Raw genomic sequence first — 10922 nt, 5'->3', positions numbered from 1 at the left:
TTTTTAATATTTTGATTCCTTTTAATTATCAGAGATCAGGTTATTCCTTGTTGTTAAAGTGCTTTATATTTTAATTTGGCTTAATGTTAAAAATAATAATGTTTAGAAAAGGAACAAAGACCTGAACTTCTTAAGATGTCCATCTGTTGTTTAGCACAGTGACCAGTTATCAGTTTATGAGCATTATGTTATGGAATATGAAGCACATTGTATAAATCACTGCATAATTACAGTCAAAGCATCATAACTCAGCTTATGTTACATAGAGATTCAAACCTCCCTGCCGCAGAGCTCATAAAAACAACTGAAGTTGCATTTCTAAACATTAAAGGGGTGTTAAAACATGAGAAATGCAATTATGGTACATAAATCTGAAGAGAATTATCACCTCCGGTTCTGTGATGCACGTAAACATCTGCTTGTAACCCATCCATGTGGTGTGGTATACATCCACTAAGCCCTAGGGAAATCACCAGGAAGACTGCTATTTTCACATGTGTAAAATGAACCACCTTGCTTGTATGAAAAGTTTCCTGGCATCAATTTGAACGCATTCTTCACCTGTGTGTATTCTCCCAGTTCTTTCTGGCGTAATGCAGAGGAGCAGCTTATGAATAAAAGCTTCAATGTGATTCAAAAGCTTCATTTGTGAGCCACATGCCACTGAAGTCCTCGAAGGGAGGAGCAAATTTATTGCACTCTTCCAAACTCTCTACCCAGATTTATAGGTGCGTTGAATTTTATGGAGTGTAACCTTTCAATTTAAATTAAAACTATCTGTTTTAAGAATTCAAAGAGTTACAGGACAAAAGCACTTTCCACTGGTTTATCATTTAGCTGTTCTATGAGACAAGCACATTTTTTAATATGAGGTAAAAAAAAAAAAAAGAAGAAAAAAAAGAAAAGCAGCAAAAGCCAGATCTTGGCAGTTGTTCTGCAGCTGGTTGCTGAAATGTTGAAGTGAATCACTGTAAGGACAATTAGTTTGGTCTGTTGCTCAGCTGGTCAGGGATCCCCTCTCTTTTAAGTGATTGCTAGCCTCTGGATTAAACTTTTCCATGTGTGAATTGATGGTTATTCAATTTCTGGTAACAATGTTTTCTTCTAATCCGTCACTTTCTGCACATGAATCAAATTTTTGACCTGTTCACATGATTTGTACACATTTATAGGCATCCTGTGATGCACATTTTTACAATACATCTATATTTTCACCAACACGCTTTTTCTAACTCAGCCAGCAAGTATGTTGAAGTTTGTGTGCCATGCAGGAAGTTTTCAGAGCCAAGTAAACAGGGAAGAAAAGGTGATGATTAAACCATAACCCAAGAGTCTTCATTCCTGTCTGCTGCTATGAAAGAAACTCTTCAGTCATGACATGTTAAAAAATAACACTATCCAATATCTGTCCCCTGAGGGAAGGAGAGTAGGTGTGGTTACACTGCTGACAGAGAGCGTTTTACAGGTTGATCTGATTTAAAAGGTCAACAATCTCCCCGAATTTGAGGAAAAAAGGTTTCACAGCAAGAGAATAACCAGAAGCTGGTGATGCAGTCACTGGAATTCACACGAGACAAAGACTTAAAGCTAAGTTTGCCCGTTTCCACACAGCGGTACGGCATGGCTTAGTGCGATTCGGGATGCTATTTTGTCTGTTCCGTTGTAAAAGTGGACCTGCAATCAACCCACACTTCACCATTCCGGGGCTTTCTTCAGTTGTAGCGGTGTGGCATGGTTAGGGTGGAGCGACTGGCATCACACGACACAGTCCACTAATTTCAGGACAGAAAAACATCACAAAACACTAGTACGTCATCATGTTTGCCGTTGCACTAGAATGAAGTAACATTAGGCTTTTGGGTTTAACACGGCCTGCCCAATGAAAGCCCAGCTGATGGGAAATGCTGCCCTGAATACCGAATTGCACCGATATGAAACAAGGCGCTTAAGAATAAAAGGCGCTGTCCCATATATTTTTGTTTGTTTGAAGAGAGCTTTTCATGATTTTGTTTTAAAACATGAATTCTGCACAGGTTCATCTCTGACCCGTCTACTGTTTGGTCTCTAACAAACGTGAGGCTTTCATGTATTCATACTGAGAAAAAAATTACACACCGGTGGTTCCTGAGCAGGAATTAGGTGATGTCAGAAGGCAACTGCATTGGATTTTATTGAAGGATACCAGAGTAAAAGAGGGGTTTATACATTTACGCCACAACTTTCAGTAATAAATCTGTAGATCATGTATCCTCTTCCTTCTGATTCACAATAACACACTTCCTAGTGTCGATCACATCAAATCCCAAAAGAACAATGAGGTTTCTGATTATGTGACTAAATATGGGAAGGTTCTAGGCATTTGAATGTTGTTGAAGGAACTTTATTGGCATAAAATAACACATTCTCACCATGTAGTAACTCATTTCTGAAGCTGTTCTCAAACCACAATAGGTGATGGACAGTTTTACAGCTGGATTATGTAAAGTCACCGAATCACCCACAATAAAAGTATATGGATGAAGAAAACGGAACCAAGAGCTGAAGATTTTGTCTTTTTCTGTCAAACAGTACATACATATTTCAATCACTTGAATACGTCTGAGAATGTTTTCTGTTAGTCACATCTAATAGTTACAACTTAGGTTTAGAAAGAAGTTGGAAGGAAGAAGTGCTGCAGCACCATCTACCGACAAGAAAGAAAATGCTTTGACTTAGATGTGAAAAATTCTTTGTAATCTTACCAGTAAAAAGCAATTTAATTGAAATATTGTATTTTGTATGTGTGTGACATATATAAAGAAAATGTGACGCATTATCTTACTCCATGATACAAACTGTGAACCGGTCTCAGTCCTTCATATTTATTTGATAAGGGTCATAATATAAGCCACTGTACATTTTCCTGTATACTCCTTAGCCAAGCGGCCAATTTGCAGGCCAAGTTCAGTCCCTAGTGTTACAAAAGGATCAACATCAAAGAATTAACATCAAAATGTCACACATAGACCAACACAGGCATGCAAATTTGATTCAGTGACAACTTTCTAGAAACATCATAGCTGGACCAAACCTGACCAATTAGAGCGACCCACCCCCATGTTGTTGAACCAACTTTCCTTAAAAGATTAGTAGTAAGCTGTAAATGAACCAATTATGTGAATTTGTGAAGCTTAAATGCAGAGAGGAGCTTTAACTACTTCACTCCAATAAAATTTGCTAAGCTTTTCTGTTTAGCTAAAATGTGGTAATGATGCGAACTCACTTGCTACTTATCAAGAATATTTAATGTTCTCTACAGATTTGTTAAGACAAATAAAAAATGAATTTAAAAAGCAACAATGCACATTAAATTATCAGCTTCGAGGCATTTTAAACAATTAAGTTTTACCATTTTGTAACAGATTTCAAAAGATTCAGTGACCCCTTCAATAGAAAACTGTGTCCCATTTAACTTGATATAGCTTTTAAAAAATTCATGCATTTAAATGATTTGCTACATTTTATGTGCAAACTGTGATTTGAAAAGTCAAAGTCCCAGACTTAAATTTCCAAAGTTCTCTGTTCATTTTAGGCTTTTAAAAAATATATATTCAAGAGGTAAAAAATAATTTATGAGAGTTTTCTATGATGGTCAGACTAAAAATGTCAAACCTGAAAAAAAAGAAAAGATAGATGGTTGGATGTAAGGAAAAATGGACAGATAGATGGTTCAAAGAAATGGATGGACTGAAAAAGTGATGGATGAATAGATCGGTAGATGGATGAGTTATACAGTACATCCAGAAAGTATTCAGTGCTTCACTTTTTCCATTTTTTGTTGTTTCAACCTTATTCCAAGTTGTACTAATCGCATTCCTCAAAATCTTACACACCCCATTGTGAAAATGCATAAACAACATTTTATAGTTTTGCAAATGCATTAAAAATAGAAAACCAACAACAAAAAGAAGGGCTGCGAATACTTACGTAAATATAATTCCATGGTTTTGTTTTGAATAAATTTGCAAATGCACTCAAAGACTTTGTTCTACATTTTGTAAAATTTTGAAGAAAGATGATAAATTAATACAATTTGGAGTAAGACTGTAAAAAAAGACTAGAAAAATTGAAGTGGTGTGATCACTGCACTATATAACAAAGGATGGACAGAATGGATTGATTGTTGGATGTTGTAAACAAATGGATGCATAAAAAGAATAGATGGATGGCATGATTAATATGAAAACAGATGGATGGATGGATGGATGGATGGATGGATGGATGGATGGATGGATGGATGGATGGATGGATGGATGGATGGATGGATGGATTGATTTTGTGTCTTCCCCTGACTGGAAAGACTGAAACCTTAGAGTAAAATGAAAAATCTAACATTTAGTGAAGAGACAATGACACTTTAATGAATGTCTTTATTCACAGATGAGTTTTTACATCTACTGGAGTTATTCAACAACACGCCATAACTAAAAGAAGAAACAGTTCATTTGATCATACTTAAAAACAAAAGGTAAGTAAGTATCTATAAGCTGCCTGTGCTCTCTGAACACAGCAGCAAAACCAAGCACTTCGGCAATTCTCCCAATTGTTGTTGCTTTTCAACTTTAACAGCTCTTTGAATACCATCACCATGTCTGTAAGTGTACTACAGCTACTAGCTAACAGGATGTTTTTATTCCAGGGGAAAGGCAGGAAATTCTGCACAATAAATTATGATTTTTATCACAGCAAAATATTTTTTTAAGAACAGTAGTTGGAGAGCCTTTCCATAAAACAGGAAATCTTTGCATAATGCTTCAACCAATCACCCCATGGTTTCCATACAGGTAAACAAAGAAGACCACCCAGGATCAAAAAGCAGATGTATCCCCAAAATCTTTGTTCCACTTGGTGTACATATTTAGAGTTGCCGAACTAACAGTGGGCTTGATGCGTTTCAGAGATTCCTCAAAGTCTTTCATCTTGATGTTGCGCATCTGTGAGCACAAAAAGATGTGAACCACACACATATAGGGATGCAACAGCACACAATAAACAGGAGATGTGAGTGGCATTCTGGGTATTTTATCTGCATCGTCTCACCTCACTGGCAGACATGCTGCGGACGTGTTCAGGCCCCAACTCTGAGGAAAAAAAAATTACTTAATAAACTTCCTGGATCTTCTTGATAATAAATCAACACAAAGAGGTTTCCATGACTATCTGAGTCTTATTTTAAGGCTTTTCTTTACCAGGGGTGCCAATAATTGTGACCATGTGACCAGGAGGATAGTTGAGTCATACCTCTAATTGGGCCCAGTGCCGCATCTTTGGCTAATGACGTCAGATCGCTTCCTGAGTATCCTGCAGTTGCTCTGTCAGAGAACATTATTAAGAATTAATGCAAAAGCAAACTAAAATATTGCTCCTTTATGGCTGGGCAGCACTCACTTTGCGAGCTGGGAGAGCTCACTGGTGCTTAGTGGATTCCCGTGTTTTCCCAGAAGATTTTTAAGCAGCGTGCATCGTGTCTAAAGGAAGCAAGAGTCAAAACGTGAGATAAATCACATCATCTGCAAAAGTAGAGAGTGTACTTATGGATGCGTAGTACCTTCTCGTCGGGGAGCGCCACATAAACTCTTTTTGCAAAGCGCCTGCAGGAAAACATAAAACAGAACTAGAGATGCGTCGAGAAATCATCCGGCGGGTCAGTGAACGCATCGTTTGCAAGCACACTGGTAATTACAATGACACTCAGAGTTTGTTGTCAAGTGGAAAATAAATGCAGTCAGAGGAAGCAGAAAATATTTTGGATTTCTCTGTAAAGGAAAAGACAACTGCTGTTCACCCATTCTGCCACAAGAGGGGATGAGAGTTTCTTACTGAATTGGGTAATGTTGACCGCAAAGTCTAACTCATGTGACACAAAGTCTGCTGCTACTAATGCTAATCATGTTAACGGATTACAGCTAATCATTTTGTCTTTGTTTTAAATAATAATGAAATCCATTTAACTGCAGAGCTGTGTAACACACACTGCTCTCTAATGCAGCGTGAGAGCAGCGTGTTGTGTGTGTGTGTAAGTTGACTATTGAACAGCTGATTAGAATTACAGGTGAGTTTTTCTTTTTTTTTTCAAAAGTTAGCGAGCTATTTTCTGTCTTGTAAAGAAACAATTACAACATGCTGTAATTCTTTTTTTATGTTAGGATCTTATTTTACAGATACCAACGTGACAGAACCTGGAGATATTTATAGATTTTCCACTGATGCAGATGTAGAGAGATAGCACTAAATTTTATTTTGCCATAAACATTTTTCAGTAAGAGATTTCAACTCTTAATTCTTGCAGAAGGTAGAAAAACATGACTGTTATAGTTCTTGAAGAGAATTCAGAATCAGAGCTTTACAAGATCAGCGATCTAAAATAATTGAATCGGTGCATCCTTAAAATATCACTGTGCAACATGAACAGACTGATTCGCACCTTAAGACGGCTTCATCGAGCTCCTGAGGCCTGTTAGTTGCTCCCATCACCAGAACCCTCTCCTCCCCGCCTGACTGCACCTGAAATCCAGAGGTGCTTTTGTGAAAATGACACCCAAGTTCTCATGTGTGACAGAGAGAGAGAGAGAGAGAGAGAGAGAGAGAGAGAGAGAGAGAGAGAGAGAGAGAGAGAGAGAGAGAGAGCAGAATCCCAGATCAAATGTCTGAGCGTGCTCACACCCTCACCCCGTCAAACTCGACGAGGAACTCCGTTTTTAAACGACGGGAGGCGTCGTGTTCCCCTTCCCTCCTCTCACACAGCAAGCTGTCCACTTCGTCTGACAGGAAAGCAGAAAACAGAGAGATATTGTTTCTTTCTGGCCTCTTATAGGAAAGTAAAAGCCTGGAGCAGAGTAATACCAACCAATAAAGATGACGGAAGGCTGCAATTCCCTTGCAACTGCAAACAGCGCTCTGACGAGCTTCTCACCTTCACCCACCTGCAACAAAGACAAAGGGGAAGATTTGAAAGAGTTGTAGCATCGATTACTTACTGTAGAAAGGAAAGCATGTTTCTTACATATTTAGACGTCAGACTGGCAGCACTTATGTTGAAGAAGGTGGCATTAGACTCTGCAGCAACTGCTTTGGCCTAGAAAGTGGAAACAAAAGCTATAATTCACTGATAAGAAAAGGCTAAATCATAATATGTCAGCGAATGTTTACAAAAATAATACATTTTCATGTTTTTAATGTTCTCTGACCGTACCAGCATGGTTTTCCCATTTCCAGGTGGGCCGAATAAAAGCAAACCACGTGCAGGTGCCCTCAGTCCGGTAAACAGCTAAACAGTAAATATGAGACCGGGTCATAAGTTAGACTAAAAAAAAGCATAAAAACAGTAAGTCAAGATCAAACATCTTGAAATAATAACCTCTGGTCTTAAAGAAGGAAGGATGACGATTTCTTGGAGTGCTTGTTTAGCCAGATCTTGTCCAGCGATGTCTTCAAAAGAGACAGAAGCCCCCCTGCAGAGAACAGGCAGGACAGCTTTAAATGTGGCACCAGTTTTATTTAACAAATTCATACGAAGGAGATGCCTTAAAGTACCTGTCGACGATCTCATTCAGGATCAAGTTGGCCAGTTTAGAGTCCACATTCTTGAAGTTTTTCATATCCCTCTTCGGAGGCTGTCTCACAGCAGGAGGTCTTCCATTTTGCGCTCTTCCCATGCGAGGGGTCACCTGGACGGAGAAAAATTTACAATAAACATTGAGTATTTTTTCAATGTCATCAAAGCAGATTTAGATGCGCTTTCAGAGAGCAGCTCATGGAGCCTGAACACAACAGCTCATCTACAATGTCTGCATAAAGTTTTCCCTTTAAGTCTTCACCTCCAGTGTTGCCAGTTTGGGCAGGTTTCCACCTAGTTGGGCTGCTTTTGAACTGCAGCCCAACTAGGTGGGCTGCAGTTCCCTGCCCCCTCTTGGGAAAATGGAAGAAAATCTAACATTATTGCTCAATTAACTCTGATGTGGAAAGTTTCTGAACACCTCTAATTTCTACTTTGCTTTTTTTTTTTTTTTTTTTTTTAATAAAAAAAAATTGGCTGCTTTTCACAACATTTGGCAGGATTTTAGAAAGTGTTTATTGTGTGGCAGAAAAACACGCAGCTTTTAGTAAAATACCATAATATCGCACTTATATTAGTTAACTTCTTTTCAAATGCCTAAAATCTGTAAAATGTGACACCAAAGATTAGTCATTGGTTAATCAACTGTAACTGTGTATTAGTATTGTCTGATCAAAACCTTCTGCATGATTCATTTCTTTAAAGCTTAAATCTATCACAACATAGTTGACTCCCATGAGAAACTTAATTTCATACCCTCCATCTCATTTTTTTCTGACTTGACTTTTAGCATTTTTACAGGAACAGCTTGTCTAATGTAACTGTTATAAATGTGGACAAATTCCCTTATTTAGTCATATTTAGCCTCCCAGAAAACTATAATATATTTTCTTCAGATCCTTTAGCTGTCATATCTTTCTGGTCTCTGTTGACTAAAGTGGAAACAATGTATTTTCCGGAGCTTGAGATGCACTTAGTGGACTCAGGTGATCTCCATTCCTCTCATTGTGAGACTAGTAGCGCCAGTTGGCTGGACCTCTGTTGAATTTGGTCAGTCACTGGTGATTATTTATGCAATCGCTTATTTTAAGTTGCATATTTTTGTTTTATTGTCTATTTTGTAGAAATCGGTTTTCATTTTGGCATTAAATGATTTTTTGTAACATTTTCATTTTTAAGATGCGTAAAGGCAACAAAAAGATTAAAGCATCTCACAGTCTGTTTCTTCTTCTTTTTTCAATAATTATGCATATATAAAAAAATGAAAGGTGTAACATCCTAAAGGGCACTTTCCAAACTGCTTAACTTGTTACCTTCTGACAGACTCTTCAGGTGAATAAATGTGTATGTTTTGTTTCTCAAAACAAAACATACACATTTTGTGTATTGAGTAACAATTCATATTGTTACTCAATATGAATTCAAATACCAGACAAAAACATCACCTTTGGTTCAATGGGTCTTGTTGGGGGTCTGACAGAAGTTGAAGGCCTGACGGTGGAGGACACTGAAGGCTGGCTTTTGGACTTTGGATGTGAATTAGCAAGATTTGAGTTTGAGCCACGAGGACTTTTACTCTTAGATGCTAATGTGGCCTCTGTGAAGGAACAACAGAGCAGAGTAAATACACACAGCACCTTGTACTCAGTTCATCTCCCTTAAGCTTCTTCCACATTTAGTCACAACACAACTTTAAGGATTTTATGAGATTCTGTGATAGAGCAACACAAACTAGTAGGTAATTGTGAAGTGATGTTCATAAATGATTTACTTATAAAAACAAAAAAAGCATGGCATGCATTTTTATTCAATTGTCTTATCTGTTATACTTCTAAATAAAAATTCAGTGCAACTAACTAACTAACTGACTTCAAGAGTCACCTTATGTTGATAGATGCAAATTGCATCTGGATGGGAAACACACATGTGGAGCAGAAAACGGACACTGTACATCACCCTGAACATAGTATTGCCCCTGTGACACATAGTGGTGGCAGCATCAGGATGTGGGGATGATGAATTTAGCTAAATATGGGCCAATCCTGGAGAGAGGTTGAAAAAAAAACGTGAGAGCAGGCTGGAGGCTTAGGATGCATACCTAGAATTACAACAAAGCAAAAGTGCAAATATAACAAATGAATGCCACGTTTTTTAGAGTTCTTCTTTTAAATTTGTTTTTTGAAAAACGTTTCCTTTAAGTTCAAAATTGCCCCACTACTTCGTGTTGATCCATCTCATAAAACCGTGATAAAATACACTGAGGCTTGTGGAAGTGACGACTTGTACTTTTGCACTGTTTGATGCTTGATTAGTGAAATCCCACCCACCTAACAAAGCAAGTCGGTCTTTTGCCATGGTGAGATTGGCCTTCATTTTATCTCGCAGTCTCTTCGATCGATCATATTGCTCTCCTGCTGATGAAACCGAAAGTGTACAGTGAAGTTTATGTGTGTTGACTGGAGTTCTCGGGGAGATTAAATAGTCTCCTTACCTGTCCCTGTGATCTCCACAGCAATGCCTCTCTCTAGCTCAGCTATTCCTTTCTTGTACCACTGCACGGCTTCCTCCTTCTCTCCTGTTTACACACCGAGGTGAGAGAGGTTAATTACAGAGCTGTCAACCAGCTGATATAGTAAACAAACAAACCAACCCACCGTTGTCATCTTCATCGATCCTCAGTGCCTTCGATATATGCTCAAACGCCTGCTTGTGGTAGTTTTTAATAAGTTCTCCGCTGTCTTTGTGCTTAGGAGCGTTTGTTTTGGCAGACATTACTCCAGCGCTACTTTCTCCTCCTTCTGGCTCAGTTAGCTCGTTGTGAAAACAAACAGCGCGGCATTTAAAATCCAAATGTCGAGGCCTGTTAAGGAAGTAGTCTGTTTTATATCATAAACTCTGTGTGTTAAATGTAACTAAATATTTATACACCATCGCTCGATTGCACCGCTAGCTTCCGTTTTTGTCGCTTCAATTATTCTTCTCCCATGTGTTATGGTGAAAACAGACCGCGATGTCAACTCGTACATCGCTACTGCCACCTACCGTAGCGGAAGATGTATTTCGTTCTTTGTGACAAGAACAGAAGTACCGTACAAATTAAATATAATTTTATCTGAAACGTCCATACTAAAGTTCCTCCTTCCCACATCAACCGGTTCAGTTGTTCTCCTACCCGCTTAATGCAAAAAGAAAATATTTATGACAAATTGTTGGAGGACTTTAAAATATGGTTTTGAAGGCGCAGGATGCAGCGCCCTGGTCCTATTTTGGAGAAGTGGTGAAGAAACTCCACCCCGATGGCAGTCACTCTCCTCGCCGGCCAACAAAT

General features: G+C 38.4%; 1 protein-coding gene across 2 annotated transcripts; it reads right to left on the bottom strand.

Annotated features, from left to right (window-relative positions):
* Nucleotides 1-4389: 4389 nt before the first annotated feature.
* On the bottom strand, nucleotides 4390-10790 carry spast (spastin). Of its 2 annotated transcripts, none has more exons than XM_014982078.2 (16): nucleotides 10249-10790; nucleotides 10086-10169; nucleotides 9922-10005; nucleotides 9040-9191; nucleotides 7573-7706; nucleotides 7397-7490; nucleotides 7232-7306; nucleotides 7043-7114; nucleotides 6887-6962; nucleotides 6709-6800; nucleotides 6464-6543; nucleotides 5588-5630; nucleotides 5428-5507; nucleotides 5281-5351; nucleotides 5080-5120; nucleotides 4390-4973 (listed from the first exon to the last, which is right to left on the bottom strand). In XM_014982078.2, the coding sequence occupies exons 1-16, from the start codon at nucleotides 10364-10366 to the stop codon at nucleotides 4848-4850; spliced, it is 1422 nt and encodes a 473-aa protein (XP_014837564.1). In that variant the 5' UTR covers nucleotides 10367-10790; the 3' UTR covers nucleotides 4390-4847. The 2 variants fall into 2 exon arrangements, with proteins under 2 accessions (XP_014837564.1, XP_014837563.1); XM_014982077.2 differs by having other exon boundaries at nucleotides 9922-10008; nucleotides 10249-10645.
* Nucleotides 10791-10922: the final 132 nt, after the last annotated feature.

This window comes from Poecilia mexicana, unplaced genomic scaffold (genome assembly GCF_051168715.1).
Source record: "Poecilia mexicana isolate PSO_F unplaced genomic scaffold, ASM5116871v1 scaffold_15, whole genome shotgun sequence".
Taxonomy (NCBI): Eukaryota; Metazoa; Chordata; class Actinopteri; order Cyprinodontiformes; family Poeciliidae; genus Poecilia; species Poecilia mexicana.
This window is presented reverse-complemented; position numbering and strand designations above follow the sequence as displayed.

Bases quoted from the DNA above. Each gene is read 5' to 3' on its own strand.
- spast (XM_014982077.2), bottom strand. From the start codon at position 10,366: ATGTCTGCCAAAACAAACGCTCCTAAGCACAAAGACAGCGGAGAACTT. The intron at 6,544-6,708 runs GTGAGGGTGTGA...TCTGGATTTCAG, and splicing joins TCCTCGTCGAGTTTGACGGG to GTGCAGTCAGGCGGGGAGGA. The intron at 5,631-6,463 runs GTGCGAATCAGT...GTTTTCCTGCAG, and splicing joins CTCGATGAAGCCGTCTTAAG to GCGCTTTGCAAAAAGAGTTT.